General features: G+C 39.5%; 2 protein-coding genes across 3 annotated transcripts in view; both read left to right on the top strand.

The window, feature by feature from the left end:
- LOC117299824 (vasoactive intestinal polypeptide receptor-like) overlaps positions 1-13,133 on the top strand; it is a 36,657-nt gene extending 23,524 nt beyond the window's left edge. The window contains exons 3-11 of one of the 2 annotated variants that reach the window (XM_033783365.1): positions 522-616; positions 1,275-1,372; positions 2,169-2,343; positions 2,934-3,102; positions 4,336-4,396; positions 4,962-5,034; positions 5,463-5,542; positions 9,084-9,222; positions 9,728-13,133. In XM_033783365.1, the coding sequence (XP_033639256.1) occupies positions 522-616; positions 1,275-1,372; positions 2,169-2,343; positions 2,934-3,102; positions 4,336-4,396; positions 4,962-5,034; positions 5,463-5,542; positions 9,084-9,222; positions 9,728-10,372 (1,535 nt within the window). In that variant the 3' untranslated portion in view covers positions 10,373-13,133. Of the gene's footprint in view, positions 1-521; positions 617-1,274; positions 1,373-2,168; positions 2,344-2,933; positions 3,103-4,335; positions 4,397-4,961; positions 5,035-5,462; positions 5,549-9,083; positions 9,223-9,727 lie in introns of both variants that reach the window. The other variant, XM_033783364.1, reaches the window with a different exon arrangement.
- Positions 13,134-15,118: 1,985 nt separating this feature from the next.
- Positions 15,119-22,646, top strand: part of LOC117300286 — a 30,431-nt gene continuing 22,903 nt past the window's right edge. The window contains exons 1-6 of the mRNA XM_033784020.1: positions 15,119-15,329; positions 18,325-18,452; positions 18,638-18,708; positions 20,636-20,702; positions 21,776-21,855; positions 22,549-22,612. Of these exons, the coding sequence (XP_033639911.1) occupies positions 15,215-15,329; positions 18,325-18,452; positions 18,638-18,708; positions 20,636-20,702; positions 21,776-21,855; positions 22,549-22,612 (525 nt within the window). The 5' untranslated portion in view covers positions 15,119-15,214. The remainder of the gene's footprint in view (positions 15,330-18,324; positions 18,453-18,637; positions 18,709-20,635; positions 20,703-21,775; positions 21,856-22,548; positions 22,613-22,646) is intronic.

Genomic DNA, 22,646 nt, shown 5'->3' with positions numbered 1-22,646 from the left:
GTTTGAAAAGTTCGTGCATGGTTCAATGCAATTGAGCATTATCCCCTAATGCGCTCGCCAAGGGTCGTGACGTCACACCGATACTCCCCAGCTAGCTGGTTATTTGATCCAGCCAGCGGTGTAAACAGATCCGCTTTTTCATTACCTTTCAATTTCTACGCCAGTACTTTTACTCCCTTTTCCCACTGAAATCCCAAGCAAAGCCACGGAATTTGATTAGAAACTAATCATTTATATGACAACATGACACAGATCTACGCTCAATCTTATGCATCCTAACCTCTCCAACCCGAGCCTGCAAAGGATAAATTATCACCCGGACTGAATTAATAAAAGATTAACAACACAGAAGGTAGAAAATCAAATTCTATACTAACTTTTTGAAGGAAGAAAAAAGAAATCACCATCTGCGATGACAAACAACAGAACTCCCACACAAACCAATCTTTTAGGGAGTGATAAATTAGATTAATGTTGTTAATAACTTCTCACTTGATAAAATTTGCACTTGGTTGTTTCAGCTCCCGTCTTCGCCTACAAGACGTGCTGGCCGAACGGCACGTTCAACGAGTGGACGAATTACACCCTGTGTACCGTACATACTGAAGGAGAACCGGTACGCTCAACTCATTTTGTTCATACCCTTACGGCAGCCTCGATAAACCCATTTGGTACCCAGTTTGTCTGTTGTGGTATTTTCCTATCCATACCTTTAATTACACCTTGTGGTATCCTACAATACCTTCTGATATTAACTGTGTACGTCCGTATGGTGTCTCGACATGCCCAATTTTATCCCGTTGTTGTTCAGAAGTGTCAGGATAGACTCAACATATAACTCCCATGCTTACAGAGACCCATCCGAGCCCGGTAGTTAGATGTTCTCTATAGTTACACTTATTAACACATTATGGTACCTTTCTTGGTGACGAGTAATGGGGAGAGGTTGATAGTATAAAACATTGTGAGAAACGGCTCCCTCTGAACGTACGTAGTTTTTGAGAAAGAAGTAATATTCCACGAATTTGATTTCGAGACCTCAGATGAATTTGAGTTCTCGAAATCAAGCATCTGAAAGCACACAACACTTCGTGCCAAGGGTGTTCTTTCATTATTATCTCGCAACGTCGACGGCCGATTGAGCTCAAATTTTCACAGGTTTGTTATGTTATGCATATTATGAGATACACCAAGTTAGAAGACTGGTCTTAGTCAATTACCAATAGTGTTCAATGTCTTTAAAATCAATCTTCTTTCCCTTTACCATGCAATAGACTCCTGTTCTGCAGTATCTACGAATTGTGTATAGTATCGGTTACTCCCTGTCCTTACTCGCTCTTGTCATCGCAATGGCGATTTTCAGTTATTTTAAGTAAGTATGAGATTAATTTACTTTGTCATTGCCATTTTCTCTAATGGTTTGTTCGTCTGTCTATCTGTCTGTTTGCTTGTTTGTTTTGTCCTTGTATTGTCTTTAGCAAGTACCTTTGTTTATGTATTTTGTTATCATAAAAGGCAAGCCGCTATACAAGCTACCTGTCTTATTTTGGGCCTTGCCTCCACGCGCTTTCCCGCTAGTTTGTTCTTATTCTGTCGTTTATGCATTACAATAGTGCTGTAATGTGTGGAAATGTGTTAATGGAAATGAATGTGAATTGAATTGAATCACCTCTTGATAGCTTTGCAAGAAATAGAGAGTCATATTGAGTAGTGAAATTGCCCCGAGTGTCAAAATATCTTAATGGGGCAAGCAGCTAGCGGTGGTTCGTATCCAAACATCCCTAGGGTGAACATGGGATTTCCGTCGGTGGTAGCTTCTTAAAAGGAATCGTGAATTTCAAATTTGTTGAGATGTTTTTAAAATCGAAGGGTTTGGCGGTGTTTGGTATGGGCGGCATTTTCTTCTGTGCCTTAAGGAACGAAACAAAGAATTACAAGATATTGTTCATCTATGTCTGTTTTGGTGTTCATGTTGAAGAATAAATTTGATGTAAAGATAATGTTTTGCCAAAAACATTATAATTTAAGTTGAACATTTCGATTCTGAGATTTGGAAAACAAAACCTTTTAAAGAAAGATCTTTCGCATAATATGTCATATGAAACGGTTTCATTTCCCTTGGATTAATGAGTACATCTCAATCTGACCAATTTTTGTTGTTCCTTTAGAAAACTACGATGTCCGCGAAACACCATACACATGCATCTCTTCATGTCGTTCATCTTGAGGGCGGTATTTATGTTCGTTCGTGACATCATTTATGCGGTCAGCGTCAACGCGTTACTGACGGAGTCCGAAGAACACGATGACTATAGCTCAGCTAATGGAACAAGTGTAGTCAAGGTAAAACTGCAGTCTGGCGTCCTGTCTTTTCCAATAAAAGGGGATCAGACTTTTGCTCAGCTTCCTTGCCTCGGGGTAGACCAATATTGTTACGTAATTCTCATAACGAAACAAGGATGCCTAATAAGGAGCTTAATCACTGTTGCTCGCAAGCCTTGTATAGGAAACCTGTTAACACTAGTGCTTGCTATGTAAACCAGAAACACTGAGGTTAGCCCCTAATCGTCCAGGATGGAGTGTTCATGACAGGTTATTTTACGTGCACTACTAATCTTAGTAAACGTGACCCACGGCTTTATCTCCCATCCGAAGGACAGAGCTATGGTTAATTGTCTTGATCGAAGACACATTGTCAAGACTGGGACTTGAACCCACACTCTAATGATAAGAACACTAGGGCGGTAATCGGTCGGCCACGACAAGACAGGTCATGTGTAGTTGTCAATGAGGAACCAAGATGGCTGCTTCGAGTCGTTTAGAGTAGTCGCAATCCCTGAAGCTTACTGTAGAAAACAATATGGCAACTTTAGGGTATTTGTCTTTGCTACCAATTTATTCTAATTTAAGCCTCGACTTTTTTTATAACACAGGATTTGGGTTGCGACATGGCCATGACTATCGTCATAACTATCTGTCAATATGCGTTGGTATCCAATTATTACTGGTTGCTCGTAGAGGGCGTGTATCTACACGCGCTCATCACTCTTGCCGTGTTCTCGGAATCGTCTTCGCTTAAACTGTACATCATTCTGGGATGGGGTAAGTAATAGTAATAACTAGTTCTAGCGCATTTTACAATAACCGTCTCAATGCACTTTTGTATACTGATCATTGGGCTTACATGTACAAAAATGTATAGCATTCCTGTAATCCTTATCAGCTCCCTGAGCTCTAGAGCTGTAGAGACCTTTTCATACACAGTATCAACCTCTATTTATACTAATGGGTGAAGAAAATCAACTATAGAAAAGTATCTTGCTCAAGGACACAAGTGTCAAGACCGGGATTCGAACCTACAATCCGATGGTTTAAACACCAGAACTTGAATTCGTTGCTCTTAACCACGCGTCCATGACATCCTACACAAGACAACCTCGATCCCATGCATTCATAGCCTTGGTATTTGCACTGCTGACAATATTGTTCGCAATGTGTTTGAGTGTCATTATATGGATCATGCAGTTGGATTCACAAACAACCGATAATTGAATGGCAAGACGTACACAGGAAAGTCGGTTCACATTCGACCTACTTTTCCTCCTGACATAGTTTTAGGAGCGAGTCAATAAATCACAATTATTCACTCCAATTCAACCACACGCTGTCATCCTAGATTTTAATTAGCTCTATTTGTTCGAAACTAATGTCCAATTTGTCGGCACATCAAATAAAGTGCGCCATCTTTCACTAGCGGCATTACAAAACGAAAAACAAAGCAACGATTGAGGATGGTATGACGTCACTGGAGAGCCACTTGTACCGAGCGGCAAATAGGATTAACTTCAAAGACCAGTCTTTGGGGAGTTTTAATTCAATAAGAGTGAAGTCAAATTGGTAATTCAAGGTGGTCATTTCTGGAGGTCGACTTGACTCAGCCTTCCCAAGTGTTTATACCGGTGCGAACAAGAGGTCCACAGTTCGCTACCAGACTCTATTGACTTCGGAATGCTCAGAGGTGCGGACTCGTTGGTATGGTTATGGAGACGAGATATTTCTCCTTGGAATCGATGAATTCTACGAGAGAGCAGGCTTGAAAAGGATGCTGGTTTATGCGCCACTCAATTTCAGAATTGGAGTGCAGTTAAGACACACTTTTTGTGCCAATTTGTGGCAAAGACATCTGGGATAAACATAATCATGAATATTCTTTCCTCTTCCTGATTTATAAATCTAATAAAATAGTAAATTAGAAACAAATCCTTCTAGTCTTGATTTTGAATATGAAGAGACAACGCACTTCACAACCTTAACATTGGTGTGTTTATTTTACAGGCGTTCCTCTGTTGTTTGTCGTACCGTGGGTGATAGTGCAAGAATACACACATGCGGAAGGGTAGGTTCTTTTTCATTCCACAGTCAGTCGTTCCCTTTCCTTATTATTCAACTCCAATTGACCAAACTCTTTTTTCAACCATTATTGACATTTCCTTTCTGGTAACCAAAGTTATAAAGACTTTAATTTGATCTGTATTTATACTGTTGTCGCCAACGATGTTTGAAGTTGTTTTGTGTTCACTTGTACTTAAGGCATAATGGTGAGCTTAAAGGGCCTGGGTCGTCGTGATCAAACTCTCATCCAGTTACTGCACACAAGCGCCCTCCCTTCGTGTGAGTTTGTACGCGCGCGTGCTTTAGGTGTGAGTTCATACTTCCATGTACATCCACAGGCCTGGGCCAAGTTTCAGCGGTCTCTAAGCATTACCTCCATGGCACAACAATCTGCTAATCAAAGACTAGTAATGCTACAGGTTACCAGCTAAAATTAGCAAAGATATTTATCAAACAGTACTTTCTGCCTATAAACAGCTTTATGAAATTTCGCCAAACTTGGATCATGGCTTCACAGCCCCTCAATACTATCAACAACATTTGTACGTGAGGTTTGTTGATATTTACAGGTGCTGGTTCGCTCAGATGACAGAAGAGAATGTGTACTGGATTATCAAGGCTCCGGTAATGGTCTCTGTTGTGGTGAGTTAACCTAGGTTACCAATGAAATACTTTTGGGACTAATAGGCAATAGGTGGCAGCAGACTTACAGGTAAATCCATTGCTCTTGGGAAAAGTATTAGGCTGTGACCGAAACGGCGACTTCGGCTACAGCTACGGCTAGATCGCGCGCGTCTGCCTATTCTTCAACACTGGCAGATGCGCTGATCTAGCCGTAGCTGTAGCCGAAATCGCCGTTTCAGATACGGCCTATGCATACTCAGAACGTTTTAAACCGTTAATCTGCTGCCACCTAGAGTTCAAAAGTATCATATTGAACGATTTTTTTTCAAGATAAATGTAATGTTGACCTCTCAAATGCCAATCTGAGGTTTTGAACCCAGATAGGATCTGTCCGGATCGTTACAGGAATAACTATTTTTTATTATTATTGATATTAAACCCCACAGATCAACTTCATCTTGTTTCTCAACATCCTGCGTGTACTAGCAACCAAGCTGAACGCCACCAACGCCGCAGAAGCGAGAAGGTATAGGTAAGAAGGCATGGCCGATGGCTGCTGAATCTCCGCTTACTCCCTATACCACCCGCACATTAATTAGAAAAGGGACAGAAATGTCTTGATGTATAACCACATTGAGTTTTATTTGGACTTGAGAATATTTTTGTCACCGACGTAAAAAATTCAGAGAAAAAAAAGCACTAAGGACTTTAACAAAAAAATTCGCTCAGTTTTGTTTTTGGTATTTTAAATATACTTATACTCGCTTTTTAATTTTTATTTATTTATTTTTTTTTATTTATACAAAACTACCAAAAAATGATTTTGTTAATTTTCATTTCTTTTTTTTCACCTGAAGAAGATCCCAGTTACTTGGCAAACACAAATATTATTTTCTATTGGGGATTATGCTTACTCACTTTGTTTGGGGGATCTATCAATTGTGTTCAATGACTACAAACAATCAAGTTCAAATTTGTTTAAATTTGGCCTAAGGTTTCGAAACTTAAATTTTGCCACTAACATGTTTCGCCACTAACTTCTTAAATCATTATTAAATTATAGAAATAACAACTGCACACTAGGATAGTTATAATATGCAAATTAATATAAAAAAAGTCACAGGTGACGTCATGAGTTGCTTCAATATTGGACACGCCCCTAGCGATGAGTTTGGTAAGAAACTACGTCCTAATTATTCAGCCAGCAATGTTGAATGCAGAACGGTCCCTTCCTTAAAACCCGCGAAACCAAAACACAACCTAAGAGATTGTTTGCACGTGCACCATTCATAACCAGTATCTTAAAGAAATGTGGGGAGATTGTCACAATACGAAAGAGGCCAGTAGTATGCATTGGTCGAGTGGTTAGTCTGCAAGACTTGCAATCACAAGGTTATCGGTTCGAATCCCCTAGCTTAACCGCTGATTTTACAACGGGTGGAATAAGTTTTGTCGTCTAGTTACTGAATCACAATTTCTTGGGTTGCGCAATTCATAATCACAGACGTTTAACTAATGTTGTATGAGAGAGATTGGCTGTTGTTGCCAGCATGGGAGTTTGCTGAGTTCCCTTGATGTTAAGATCATCTAAATAAACAAGCAAGCAAACATTATCGTACAACAATCTCACAAGCTATTCACTGGTGCCTAAAAACGTATGAAGAAAATCAAAATATTACAAAAATTTATTCAAGAATTTTGATATCTCTGAGAAGTTTATACAAGCCTCGCTTAATATCAACCTTGTACATGAGCATGGTACCCCGGTACAGCATGGTAGTAGTGTTCAGTATTAATGCACAAAGAATGGCCCAACTCATAATTATTGCACCCCCGGTGACGTCATAATAGTTCATGCTATCTACTAACCCTCGGTGACGTATTCTGACCTTTGACCTATGGCTTCACACTCGTACAAACTGGATTGTTAAATACCATTAAAGTGATTGTGGTATCTTTAAGACACGTCCCTGCACTGTGTGCAGACATTATAATTTGCTCTCCGGGCATTTACTCCCTCTATTTGCTTGACTTGAGTAGTTGTGTTTGCTTTATTTATTTTAAAGAATATCGTTCAGTCTTGTATACATTATTCTAGTTAAAAAAGTATTTTTGTGTGCGGGGGTGAAATAAAACTTTATTCTAAGCAAAACAAAAGTGTGGGCCTTGTTTAAGAATTTCAACATTGATGACGTCACTAATTTTCCAGCTGCAGGTCTGGTTCCCTTTTCAGCATATTCCAACAATGATGACCTCTCTCGTTATGAAGCTGGTCTGGTTCCCTTTTCAGTTTGTGTTTAGGTATGAAGCCAATGGTCAAAGAAAGCAGAATCTGTAGCCGATGGTGAGACTAGCAATCATCAATAACCAGACTGTTCCCCCATCGCCAACCTGCACGTAAAGCAATGAGCTCTCTTGCACTATAAATGACGGCCATGTCCTTTCTTTTTTAAATCTAGATGTGCCATATTCACGTGTGCATCCTGAATGATCATTATAACCCCATGTGTGAACTTTTAGAACCATGATTCTAACTTTGCATAATTTATTTTTCTTTACAGGCCTCCCAAGGGTTTAATAGTTATTTAAATAATATTTAAAACCTGGATGTGAATTGTGCCGAGGAATCATTATGTTATTATCCGACGTAGTTGTTAGGCATCAAATAGTATAAGGCTTCAATTCTATATTGTCCGTCCAAACAAGGAATTGGTTGGCTTGCTTGGTACATGCCCAATAGGATTGGTTGGTTTACATGGCATGTTGGTGGTCCATGTCCAATAGGATTGGCTGGTTACATGGCATGTTGGTGGTCCAGGTCCAATAGGATTGGCTGGTTACATGGCATGTTGGTGGTCTATGCCCAATAGGATTGGCTGGTAACAAGGCATGTTGGTGGTCTATGCCCCATAGGATTGGCTGGTTACATGTCATGTTGTTGGTCCATGTCCAAAATGATTGGCTGGTTACATTTCATGTTAGAGATCCATGTCCAATAGGATTGTCTGGTACATAGCATGTTGGCGGTCCATGTCCAATAGGATTGGCTGGTTACATGGCATGTTGGTGGTCTATGCCCAATAGGATTGGCTGGTAACAAGGCATGTTGGTGGTCTATGCCCCATAGGATTGGCTGGTTACATGTCATGTTGTTGGTCCATGTCCAAAATGATTGGCTGGTTACATTTCATGTTAGAGATCCATGTCCAATAGGATTGTCTGGTTACATAGCATGTTGGTGGTCCATGTCCAATAGGATTGGCTGGTTACATGGCATGTTGGTGGTCCAGGTCCAATATGATTGGCTGGTTACATGGCATGTTGGTGGTCCATGTCCAATAGGATTGGCTGGTTACATGTCATGTAGGTGGTCCATGTCCAATAGGGTTGGCTGATTAGTTGGCCTGTTGTCCAATAGGATTGGCTAGTCCGTGGCCTCATGGAGACTCTATTAAAGGGTTATTCAAATGTTGGTCATTTTGTCGTCCAAGGCTTCTTGTTTCTTTGACGGCCTTTGGCTGGTTGTATACTGCGTATAGAGTCAGTCTGGTGACGTTTCTCACTGCTGACAAATTTCCTGGCTGCGTCAAAATTATAGTTAGTGTCAACAACGGTCAACAACGGTCAACAACCACCATTACTGACTATACGTGTCCAAGTTAACAGTTTTCTTTCACTTGTATCAGTGTGGGACACACAGTTTACCAGCACAAGAGAGAAAGTAATGTACAAAGTATTAAACAGCCGTCTCATATAGTGGACTCTTTTGATCGTTAACCAAACATGGGGGTACCACAGTCACATGGCCCGTTCCTTTGTTTCTTCCCATGCCCATGGTTGTTCTTCTGGGTAGGTATACACATTCAAACCGGAACCTATAGAGAACAAGAGGGTTCCTGGTTGGGTAAAGATCCCCAGATGGAGCAGTTGCCAAAAAGTTAAAGATGGTTGTACCCGATTGAAGTGTTCAGACACTAATATTCTTGTTATCGTTAAATTCTAACTTTTAATACTGTTTCTTCCGCATGAAGTCAGGCTTGTATTAATTTTCTTTTGCAACTTTACAGCAAACTGGCAAAGTCGACTCTCGTCTTAATCCCACTGTTTGGCGTGTATTACATCGTCACCATCGGCATGTACGCCACTGAGAACAAAGTTGTCGTCAAGATGCGCATGTACATTGAGCTGGGTCTCTCATCTTTCCAGGTGAGAATGGTTCGGCCCGAATGGGTGCTTTTCCTGACAAAATATAAAGACGATATATTCGAAGGTGTTTTCAAAAAACACGCCTTGCTGCGGTTTAGGCTTCTACAGCAATCTTTAAAAGAGAGCTAGCTATCAGGGCTTGACGTAAAAAGCCGAAACCGAACTTTAAACCCAATAAGCCATGTTTCGAAAAGGCCTTCAAAATTCACGTATGAATTGATATGCGCGGTTGTTGCGGCTACGGTAGATATTGCTATGCTGTCCACATAATGTTTACTTGCCGTTCAAGCCAACAGCTGTAGCCATAGCCACCACTGTAGCCCCATACCAAGAGTGGCTTTTAGCCTTGTTTGGGGCATATTTGCTTATACAAATATAGCCCATGCTGGACATGGTCGGTGTTATTCCTATCCCATAAGAAACTCATAGGTTATGTACAGGGTGTTCGACATCCAAAGTGTGACCAGGTTTACTAATATTTATTGTCCGTTATTGACACCTCCAGGGGTTCCTGGTTGCAGTTCTCTACTGCTTCATGAACGGTGAAGTTCGCGCAGAAATCCGTCGCAAATGGCGCGTCCGGCAGCTGAACCGCACCTTAAGTACACATCGGTCATTACGTAATGGTCACTCTCGGTCCTCGTTCTCCACTCCCTCCAGACAAGATTCCTTGAAGGAACCACTGAAGGATTCAACCAAAGGGGATAAAAACTCAATAAGGGCTAAGTTACGAGCTCTTAAACGCCAAGCATTCGGCGGTTCGTACGGTTTGAATGGGCACCATATGGGGAATGGTAACATGGCGCGACCCAGTCAAACGGCCGTCAGTGAGATTGATAACGAAAGTGACTCAGATCGACCCCGTGTAACCACAGAAGCGCTTGTAGTCAGGCACCCGGATCCGAACGAACCGAACGAAAATACCAAAATGAACGTTCACCACACGGATAACACGCCAACTGTTATCATAGACGAAGTCAAGGATTCAGATGGGTACGAAGCGGATATATACAATACGCATGACAGTATGGATAATGAGATCGAGGTTGAGATTGATCATGAGGCGTCAGGGAGTTGTTCTTCCGATGGGTGTCACGATGGTGGATGTGATGACAGGAGAGTGTATCCCAATATAGAGACAGAGGTGTGATCCGGTCTCATTCATTCTACAGTAGACGTAGACTGGTTCCATTAAGACAGTTACTGGCTTTATTTGTAAACACATGTACGTCTGACTTAACTGTGAATCTCAAGAACCATGAAAGCCACGTGAAATGATGTACGTGAGCTCAACGCAACGGCAGATCTCTGGCGTAAATCATGAGCCTGGAAGTGTGACGTCAGATGTTCAGGCTACATTAGAAGTACTTTGTCGACTTTGGACGCCATTTTTGTTATCAACATGTCAACTTTGAATTGTTACATCACCAAAGCCCATTTCGCGTGCCTTTTCCTCTGTAAAGGGATATTCTAAAATCCGCCTATGGTGCGTCAAGTAAGCCGTAAATGGACGAAGATTGCGCTATCAAAGGAGGCAGTAATCGCCCATAAGCGACAGAGGGCGCTCGTTACAAAGTTGAGCACCAGTGCTCATTGGGATGATACTCATGTTATCGGATTGCTGGACATCAAACAAAATAATACATCAGCATACAATCAATGCTAAATATATCGATGGAAGGTGTACGACACCGATTCGAACAAGGACTTAACCGAACGTCAGGCCCAGACGAAAGGGCTCGCTAATTCTTCACTGGGATGTTACGTCAAACCCGTGTAATTTTTACTGATATGAAAATGAAGATGAGACTGTAACTATATCAAGTGTCTCAGTGTTCTGAATTTAAACATCAGTTTGTAACAGTTTGTAATGTATGCAGGTGTCCTCCTAGACTTGGTTCCAAGTATGTGATCGTGGATTTATCTACCCGCGAAAACACCGTTGCCTGAAGTGCCCATGTTGTGAGATTGCGAGTTAGGGCCTTTGATAGATAATCGCGTGGCTGATAAAAAAAAAAAGATAAAAATAACCGCGATCACAGACTTGAAATCAAGTCTAGTGTCATGTCCTAGGAAAATCTGTCTCCGGAGATTTCTACCCCCCCCCCCCAAAGATCTGCTGAAGAGGATAGATGTTTCAAAAGAGGGCCCTATTGGAAGAAGTTTGTACACAGTTCGCCGTATGGGGACGGGACACAGAATCTCCTGCCAGACCGGCTACTAAAAGCTTCGTTACAGCCCGCTAAGATTCCTGGATATCTGGCATCGCTCTGATCTCCAAGAACACTCTGGCCATGACGTCATGCGCTTGTGCATCTCAGTGATTGGAGCAGACAACACCAGAAACTGTTGGCTCTTTAAAACGAGCACTCTGGCAGTGGCCGTAATGCGGCATGATCGGAGCAGATAAATTAACATCAGACCCTTTTAAATAGCTTTGCATGGTGTCTGTCATTACCAGTAAGGATTTTCTTTCTTGATTTAAATGTTCATAACAATAATGTCAAAAGTCATTCTCTGACTGTGGTAATGTCTACATGGTCAACCAATGTATCACGTGTTTCCATTGTATGACGTCACAAGGACTGATCATTGAAACCAAGACCTTTTTGTAAATTGGTTTGTGTGCAAAGCAAAATAATGTTACTACATGTATGGTCTATCAGCCGATTTGTAACATAATTAATGACGTATGAAATGTTCCAATACGCGTAAAATAAGGAAATAGGATTTTGGGAACGTTTGGTGGCAGCAGACTTGTGAGGTGAAATCTATTGTTTTCGGTAATGTGCACATGCTCAGAAGAACCACGAAAACAATGAAAATTCACCTATGGTAAGTCTGCTGCCACCTAGCGTTCCAAAGTCTTCTATAGCATCATACATCACAAAGTTATTTCAAAAGAAAATATGATATAAAACTGATTCCAAAATTTACTTGGCTGCTTTTTCTGATGAGAAATTAATAACTTATTAATAATCGAATTGAAACTTTGACAATACTTGGATGTTAAATCCCATATCTGTTGCTTAATTTAATGAAATGTGTCCTGTTCGATTTGTGTGTGGGGTTTGTGCGACTATAATTTATATAAAAGATTGTTCGGTTATTATTTTGGATGCGTTTGTTTGATTGTAAAATTCTGAAATATCCATGAATTATTTCTTGTTTGATTTAGTTGTATTAGTATAAAAACATGTAACCTTTCATATGATGAAAATTGTGTTGTTCCATTTTAAAATTTAGAGTAAAGCAAAAAGGCCTCGTTTGAATGTTTCCGATCGTACCTGAAAATTTCTTAAAATAAGATGACATTATCAAAAAGAAATGTTCTGTTTTTATCAAAAAGAAATGTTCTGTCTTTGCAGGTTGCCGCTATGTACATTTTAGGATGATGAAAAAAAATACCAACTGCCCGGCTGATTATTATATACTTTAATATTAATTTTATAGAAGCAACCTTCCTAGTCATTTTGAAGTTCATTACTTTCTACATTCATTAAGTTTGTGAACAAGTCGCAATCACCATTGTTTGTTTCTTGAAGATAGTGACATATTATTGTGACTTCCCCCGCCCTTTCCTCCTCCAACAACTGTCATCCCTCTGTCACGGTCTCAGATGTCCGGTGTGCTCAAAGTTCCGGATGACGTCACCTGTCCCTGGAACTTAATAATTAATTGTGATTGCTTCTATACAGAGCAACACATTATTTGGGTTTATTTTAAAGGCACTGGACACAAAAAAATTATTGAAAATAATTGTTAGCATAACAATACTTGTTAACGATAAATGGAGAGCCGTTGATAGCTGAGAGATGTTGGATAGTAAAACAAATCGTGAGAAACGGCTCCTTCTGAAGTAACGTATTTTGAGAAGGAAGTAATTTCTCACTGAAATATTTAAACTTGAATTCGCAGCTGAGGGTCTCGAAATCAAGCATCTGCGTGCGACAATGGTGTTTTTCTTCCATTATTCTCGCGCTGCTTTGACGAAACTTTAGTTCAAAGTGAAACACTGGTATTTTGACAATAACTATGACCAAAGGTGTCAAGTGTCTTAAAGGCAGTGGACACTATTGGTAATTACTCAAAATAATATTAGCATAAAACCTTTCTTGGTGACGAGTAATGGGGAGAGGTTGATGGTATTAAACATTGTGAGAAACGGCTCCCTCTGAAGTGCCATAGTTTTTGAGAAAGAAGTAACTTTCCACTAATTTGATTTCGAGACCTCAAGTTTAGAATTTGAGGTCTCGAAATCAACGATCTAAACGCACACAACTTCGTGTGACAAGGGTGTTTTTTTCTTTTATTATTATCTCGCAACTTCGATGACCGATTGAGCTCAAATTTTATGCATACAAAAAAAATATGTTGAGACACCAACTGTGAAGGCTAGTCTTTGACAATTACCAATAGTGTCCACTGCCTTTAAATTAGAAACAGTAACGTGAATGAGGTTCTTTGTGTCTCGAACAAACTTTTCTTTCACAGGTCGAATACAGATTATTGTAAATAAAACAATGTATAATGGTAAATAATTGCCTTTGTATTAACCCACACTTTGAATTGATCTGAATAAGACTGCTTCAAAAAGTGGGAAAAAATGTCGTTTATAAATCATTTTATGTAAATAGTTGTTGTGAGAAAAAGGGGTGACTTTTTTGTCAGTCCTGTCATGTATTTTAAATAATATTGTGAATAATATTATTATTGTTTTCGGTTGACATGGTATTGTAAAAAAAACCATCATGTACCCCCATAATATTATACATTAGGTATTTACATATTTTAAATTATAAAAATACAATTTCAAAAGATTATTCCAATAAAAAGTCTCCTTCATATAAAGTATATCAAAAAGTGTTGCTTTGAATGTTCAACCTAACAAAAACTTAAAATTACTTGAAAAATGAAGTTACAATAATACTGAACTTGTTTTTATCATAATGTTACATTTTTCAATGGTGAGTTTTATAAACCATTATCAATTAGTAATTAATAAGGAAGTAACAACAAAATCCTACGGTATATTACGGGTCATGCAGCTGCTCGGCGTTAAAATTATTTTGGAGTACCGCCCTCTGTTGATTTGTGACTCGTTTGATTCTCTTCAATAATCAAGTCGCCGTGCGTGGTAAATTCAAGTGGTTGCAGCACTTGCCATCACAAGGTTATAGGTTCGAATCCCCATGCTAACCGCTGACTTAACAATGACTAGAATGTCTATTCCGTTAAGTTACTGAATGGAAATTGCTTGCTTTGTGCAACTCATTAGACGTTAAACCAATATTTGTATAGAGCTATATTGGCCAAGGTGTTTTTTTATCCCCTTGTGGGCTTCCGAGTTCCCCTGATGGGAGAGGATCATCTCAAAAACAAGTGAAATTGTGAAAAATAGCTAAAAAGAAGAAAAAAAGCAACAACGATTGAGCTGTTCGGACTGCAAATGCTTTCATTAAATCAGTTTCACAAATTTACAAAATAAAAGCGAGACGAAAACCATAATGGAACTGTGTACACGGTGGCAAGAAGCAAGAACAAAGATGTCACCACGGGATACAATGTTCGGAATGGACTGTAGCTACCTCCGAGTCCCAACGAACTCTAATTAGTCGTATTCCAATCATCGACTAATTTAGGTCGACACACCTGAGTGAGTCACTGACATGTGGTCACATCAGCACCATTCCCCATCCACCAAAAAATACTTCCACAATAAATAATTGTTCACAGGGTAACAACAATGGAGTCTTCCTGAGTCCCTTTTATTATGGTCCCAAGGCCACATGTTTGTCAAGTCACTCACCACTGTGAACTACTGTGCAAACAAATATTACGTGCACAACTTTCTTTACAATCGATAACGCAGTTTTCTATTGAGTTTCCGCACAGCCAAGAAGTTGAACAAAACGGGACCTTCAAAACGCTCCCAATTATTCTCGTTTTTATCCCTGAAAATGACTTGATATGAGTTGAAATCTGCTGAAATATGGATTGGAAGAGGCTGGTGACATTATCTACGCTCCGTACGTGGACCATTTTTTTGGTTTTGACTGGTCTTTTGTGGGGGAAGTCGGCGGTGTGTAGAGCAACCACTGTGAAAGGTTTGTGAATTTCGTTGTTTTGTGTTGTTGGAAATTGCACGTTGGGCTTGCAGCACTGTTGCATAACTAGCTGTACATTGTAAAGTGGACATCTTGAAAAGAGAATGGGAGGGGGGGGGGGGGGCAACTCGACCTGTCAGCTTGCACTTGTGTTTTGGGGCACTGGCTTTACAAACTCATAATTTGCTTTCTTGTATAATTATATTCCACTTTCAGTGTTGAAATAATTATGTATGTACCGGTACATTTAAAAATAAATTAAGGGTAGTGATAACATATAATATATACACATAATGAATGTTTATGAGTGCAATGGTGCGAATATGTTCATGAGTTGAAAGATGGAATGTTCTATTCAACGAGGCGGAGCCAAGTTGAATGGAACATTCCAGCTTTCAACGAATGAACATTTCGCACCATTGCACGAATGAAAAACATTCATTATTTGTTTTATATAACATCCAAGTAGATCTTTGTCATTTTGAATAAAAGATACAACTTTCAAAACAAACAAAACGTAGACCTACAATTTTTATTTGTAGAAGCCGAATGTTAAGTAATTTTACTACCTTGCAGTAACACTGCTGCGTTACCAAAGACACGCGCACGCAGTGATATGTGTTTACTCAGCTTTTTCGCTGGCAGCGTGCAATGGTACTTTTCGGATGGAACGAAAAAGCACGTGGAGTGACTCAGCGTGCAATGGCACTTTTATTTGCTATCACGTGACGGACAATCCTCCAATCAAATGGCAAGGATCTGCTCGGGTGTTATATAATAGCGAATAACGTAACCCCCCTGCTGACAGGGTTCCGGTTGGAGGGTTACGTTTAATCGCACCTATGATAATGTTACCAGTCTCCTCAACTAATTTAAGGGGAGGGTGGTTGGGGGACATGGGGAGGCATTCCTTTTCGCAATTTTGACATCGGTCATTTTAATGTCAAAATTTTGAAAAAAAAGAAATAGGCGTACTAATTGATATCAATGTCCAAAAAAACAACAACTTAAAATACACCGCCCCAGTTACTGGGTCTCTAGGGAAGGCGTGATATTTTCTAGGGCGAGGGGGGGGGCACTTCTTGCCCGAAAAACTGCACTTTCCGTTAAAATTACTCGGATATTTTTGATATAAAAATATCAGATTTCAAATGGGCCAGTTGCTCCTAGTCCTATAGCCCCCCTTAGAAAAATAAAAGTTTAGTACTTGTGTATTATTATGTCTATTCCCCCGAGGGACCTTGAGTGACCAGAAGAGCGACCTATTTACAAATAGGCCCCTCTTCTGGTTACTCACAGGCCCGAGGGGAATAGATGTACACTAGTTACCGAAGTTGCGAGATAATAATGAAACAAAAATAACCCTTGCAACACGAAGTTGTGTGCGTTTAGATGGTTGATTTCGAGACCTCAAGTTCTAAACCTGAGGTCTCAAAATCAAATTCGTGGAAAATTACTTCTTTCTTGAAAACTATGGCACTTCAGAGGGAGCCGTTTCTCACAAGGTTTTATACCATCAACCTCTCCCCATTACTCGTCACCAAGAAAGGTTTTATGCCAATAATTATTTTGAGTAATTACCAATAGTGTCCACTGCCTTTAACCTTCACATTTGGCTTGGCTCAGAAGTGGCTCCCCATTTTTCGTTACCAAGTTTTATGCTAACAATTATTTTGACTAATTACCAATATAGTGTCCACTGACCCGAGGTACCGGTCATTGCTTTGGTGCCTTTGAATTAAATTAAGATTTGAAAAAAATAGAAGCTGGTGTAATGTGTATACAATTTTTATAATAACGGCAATTAATTATAAATGCTACAAAAATAAAAAATCTGTGTAGCATCAGAAGATTTACAGCAATTCCAACTTGTTTAAATTATACAGTCGCCAGACTTACAAGGATTAAAGCTCTCATCCAGGTTGATCCTTAAAGGCACTGGACGCTATTGGTAATTGTCCAAAACCAGTCTTCTCACTTGGTGTATCCCAACATAAAATGCATAAAATAACAAAACAGATGCTTGATTTCGAGACCTCAAAATCTGATTGTGAAGTCTCAAAATCAAATTCCAATATTTTAGTGAGAAATTACTTCTTTCTCAAAAACTATGTTACTTCAGAGGGAGCTGTTTCTCACAATGTTTTATGCGATCAACTGCATTCCATTACTTGTTGTTACGAAGTAAGTTTTTGTACTAACAATTATTTTGAGTAAGTACCATACAATAGTGTCCAGTGGCTTTAAGATGACCTCGTCAAGTTCTGTTCAGTTCTTCAAGTTGGACAAAGTACTCGTTGAATTTGTCTGTAGCTGGTCCTTGCTCTATGCCAGGATCCAGGGTAGTTGTGTCCTTATTGATCATCATTGTTGACTGGTAGCCTTTCATTAGGTAGACGTCACTTTCTGTATAAACTGATTATCCACATAATTCCCGCTGCTCCTATAATGGGGTTCTTGACAAAGGACAGACAGTCCCCCTTTTCAAAAGGTGTACAGTATTCTCTATCATTTGTCACAAAGCGCGACTTTAAAGTCTGGTATAGCTTTATGTTGATGGAATTTATTTGTATTTGTCTTTAACCTTTCATTCACTCACTTTCTGTCTAAACTTGATATCCAAGAAATTCCCGCCCAGCGCTGCTCCTATATTTGGGTTCTTGACAAAGCACTACGGCACCCTTTTCATTGTAGCTAGTTCTTATATATGGCACACTTCACAATAAGCCTGGTCATTGGGCCAATAACATCCCTTCAATTTTGCCCAGCTCCCTTGCAAGACACAGCTGATATCACTTCAGTGGCTTTTCATACACTTATAGGCATATCAACCTCTACCCTTGCAGGTACCCGTCAATTTATACCCCTAGGTGAAGAGAAGCAATTATAGTAAAGCATCTTGCTCAAGGACACAAGTGTCATGACTGACCCCGAACCCGCACTCCGATGACTTAGCCACCAGAACTTGAATTTTGCTTTTGAATTTTTTTTGCAGAATTTGGATCCTTTCTTACTGCTGCAGAGGAACAACTCTTATCTAGTTTAGACCAGTTTGAACTGGTTTATAGCAGTTTTCAAGAGGACAGCGACTTTACAAGACACAGGAAAGACAACTTCAACAAGGTAAATTAATACACTGTACGAAAGCACTCATTTAGGAATTGTAGTGTAATGCACATGTTTTACCGTTCGTTTCCAACATCGATAACTTTGCAATTTTAAATCGTTATAATTGGTACATGTAAACTACATTAAAACTTTTCTTCGTAATTTGATGTTTAATGTTTATGGTTTCACTTTCATTGCAGATAAATGGTGCTAAGCAGTTAAGATTAGAAGGAAAAAGTACACAGCTTGATCTGGATTTATTACTAAACCGGTAAGCACCCAAGATTAATAACCACTAATCCTTTTTAATCAAAATGTTATCTTTGAAGATTGACACTTGATAATTGCTGTAACATGGGATAATATTATTCTGAATGGTAATTTCAGTGGAAACTCTGAAAGGGGAAATTAGAGGGGGGGGGCGGCACCAAGGCCAGGGTCATCAGATACATGTACCATGTCCGCCATGTAATTCCAGGCCTGCCAGTATGAAATGTTTGTTTGAAGCTATGAGATTAGAATAAATTCTAAAATCAAAGATGAGCATTTCTTTTAATTGGATGTAATGGTTTTTGTTTACACTGCACTAGAATACATTTTTAAATAGTTAAGGATCAACTCATTGCACAAGGGTGCCAATGCATTTTCTCCTGGTAAAGGGCACCCTTTTGGGAAGTTGTAAACTTCTACTGGGGTCGATTTCACAAAGAGTTAGGACTGGTCCTAACTTAGGACTAGTCCTAGGAGATATACAAATTGCATGGATAGTCCTAAGTTAGGACGAGTAACTGGTCCTAACTCGAGATAAGACTAGTCCTAACTCTTTGTGAAATACACCCCATACAGGAGCATTTTATTTTCAAGGGCACCGAGGCAATGACCAGGGGGGCATAGCAGGCCTGATACTTCATGGAGGCAAAGAAGGCAATTGCCTCCATTCCCCCTGGTCATTGCCTTGGTGCCCTTGAAAAAAAAAAGCTCCAGTAGAAATTTACAATTTCCTCATAGGGTGCCCTTTACCAAGGAGAAAATGCCTTGGTGCCCTTGCCTCTTTAAAAACGAAGCATACAAGCCTGCATGGAGACAATCCCTTTGGTTGCCTCTGTGAAGTATCATGCCTGACAATAGACCCTTCCCATGAAATATGTAAATTTCACATAGCGCGTGCGCACTTAAGTTTTGGTTGGCAAAATGAGGGAACATCGCGCTGTTTTGTACACGACTAATGGCTGCGTGATGCAGACGCGATTGCGCGTCTGCTTAGTGCACAACTCAATGGCGTTTGCCAACCAACAGGGTCTGTACGCATGCGTTAATGTAATTAGCGTATTTCATGGGAAAGGTCCATTGCAGTGCCATCTCAGAACAGCATTTCCAACTAAGATACTTGCAGAGACTTATTCACTGACATTCCACAGTATGATGTTTAATCAGGCAAACTGTGTGTTGACATACAATACAAACTGGGTGTTTGCAGTAGTCTAAAGGAATAAAACCCAAGGCACCGGCTGTAGGCCTATACTTGTCCACATAGGAGAACAGAAACTATGGTCGAGAGGCTTACGTAGGAGATTTACGCTTAGCTGCCAGCAGGATTAAGTCTGTCCTGAGCCTTTCACTCAATACCATCCAACAGACAGGATTTGCATACAGTGTATATCCCTTACAGAAACTGGACACTGTTGGTAATTACTCAAAATAACTTTTGGCTTCAAAATTGAACTTGGTAACGAGCAATGGAGAGCTGTGGATATTTTAAAACATTGTGAGAAACGCTCAGTCAGGACATGGAGAAATTCACTTTCTCTGAAGTGACAGAGTTTTTGGGAAAGAGGCAATTTCTCACTTAAATAATAAAAGCCTTCAGGCCTGAAGCCTTTTATTATGCATCTGAAAGCACACAAAATTGTGCAACAAGGGTGTTTTTTTTCTTTCATTATTCTCTTGCAACTTCGATGACCAATTGAGTCCAAACATTCACAGATTTTTTATTTTATGCATTATGTTGGTCTTTGAACAAGAGGAAAATGATGTGTTTTTGTGTGCAAGTATTCCCATATTTGGCATGGTATACATGTGCAGTTTTATGTTTGTTTAAATAGCATGCTTATTAACGCAACTCATATAGTCATGTCAGCTAATCTTTGTTCATTCATTTGCATGTGATTTGCATGATGTCATTGTTATTATGCATGCAGAGATCTCACAAGGGCGGGTGTGAGGTTAAGACACTTTACAAAAGATGGAACATTCGAGGAGTTACAGGTAAAAACAAAACAAAGCAAAGCATTGTAATTTTGTATCATTTTCTTTTTTTTATTTTAAGTCCCATCAAATATTGTTTCAAATACCATTTTTTCTCTGACTTTTTCCTAAGCCAAGTTTCATAGCTCTGCTTACAGCCGAATTCTGCGCTCTCGGTCACCATTCTTCGCATACAGTGCAAGTGCAAAATTTCTGCACTGCGGGCTGTGTAAACGAATAATGCCTAGTAGCGTAGAGTGCGTGCCTATTAGCAAATATTCCCTGCTAACCCTTGAAATATGCTTAGCACGGAATTCTCTGCTTCCTGTAAGCCCCCAATTCTTTGCTTGTAGAAGAGCCATCAAATTGGGACCTGTAGTCCTGTCTTGACTGTTTTAGTTCTGATTTTTTGCAAATTGATGCACAGAGGAAATAAACGATTTTGAGAACATGGTGACACATTCATACATGTCACTATAAGGTTCGGGTAAATTTGTTTGTACATGGTACATGTGTACACCCAAACCAACAAAGTTGCACTCATTATAGTGTACCCAATACCTCAAAAAGGCAAATTGCCTCGTTGGCCTTCACACACACAACAATTGCAATTGGTCTGTTTGTATTGTGTTTTTGGTATTTTCTTTGGGGGTTTGCCATTTGGGGAGAATTGGCTGCCAAAGGGAATGTCCTACATTAAATGACTTCCATAGACTTCCCAAAAATGTAAACTTGTTGTATTTAAAACCTGTAGTTCGTAAACAAGACATACTTGGACGCACTTCATTGAACATCAGTGGTGTTGAACATGGATATTCAGGAACTTATTTTTTTACAAAAGGGAGGTATTTAATAAGCGGGGGCTAGATGTACACCGAGACAGATTTCCAGTGCTACAAACAAAATGTACTCAAAAATCATCAACTGCTACATAGGCTATGTACCCAATATTCCCATTAAGTGTGCACAAAATTGGTTAAGTCAAAATATTTTGTTATTCAAAAGTGCTGGATGAAGTTGTTCCCTGATACATTCTTACTTTGTACTATTTTTGTTTATAGATACTGATTGATTTTTTTTTCTTTGTTTAACAGACATCACAATGTCACTATCAGGGTGTGGTCAGGGGTGTGGCCCGATCAACAGTCAGTCTTAATACCTGCAATGGAATCAGGTTTGGAAAGCTTTTACATCCTTATTTAGTTGAAATTGCTAGACTAAAAGAAATTGACATAAATTATTGACTTTGTACAGACAAAATGTCCTTGTTAATTTGTTTCCCCAAGCAAAATAATACAAAAACCCTGAATCCCTTTGTAAGCAGTGTTCGTTATAGCCGCGGTGCTTGGTGGGCCTACCCAGGACTCATAATTTTTGCCCAGGACTCTGAGCAAAATATCCTTTGTGCCGCTTAGCACAGATTTCCTGTAGAATAATTCCAAATAATGTCCACTGTGCATTGATCTGAGACACAGCTATAGTCAAAAGGCCATTCGACTTATTGCATGGCCCCATAACTTGAATAGTTTGGAAACCTGGCATCATGCCGAAAGCTTGCACTTCTGCAATAAAGGCCCCTTAACTTAACATGAATAATTTGGTTGATCCATTTGCCCTTGTTGGACTTTAACAAAAATTGATCTAGTGCCAACCCTGTTTGTTAATTGATACCCACCATGTAATGCCTCAAATCCTACACGCGACAAAATGTTTTATTTATTATTGAGGTCGTTTCTTTTAGAATTGTTCCCCTCGCCTCATGGAATTTGTTTTCGTTTGTTAATTTTTCCCCCGAGAATAATAATATAAAACACCCTGAATTGGAACTTTGTCAGTTAATAATTATTTGATTTTTTCTTTTTTACAGTGGAACCATCGTATTGAAAGAAGATCACTTTATCATCAAACCTTTGTCAAATCATTATAACCAGGTCAGACAAAAGACTTCTTAAGAAGATCACTTTA

Source organism: Asterias rubens, chromosome 15 (genome assembly GCF_902459465.1).
Source record: "Asterias rubens chromosome 15, eAstRub1.3, whole genome shotgun sequence".
Lineage (NCBI taxonomy): Eukaryota > Metazoa > Echinodermata > Asteroidea > Forcipulatida > Asteriidae > Asterias > Asterias rubens.
This window is presented reverse-complemented; position numbering and strand designations above follow the sequence as displayed.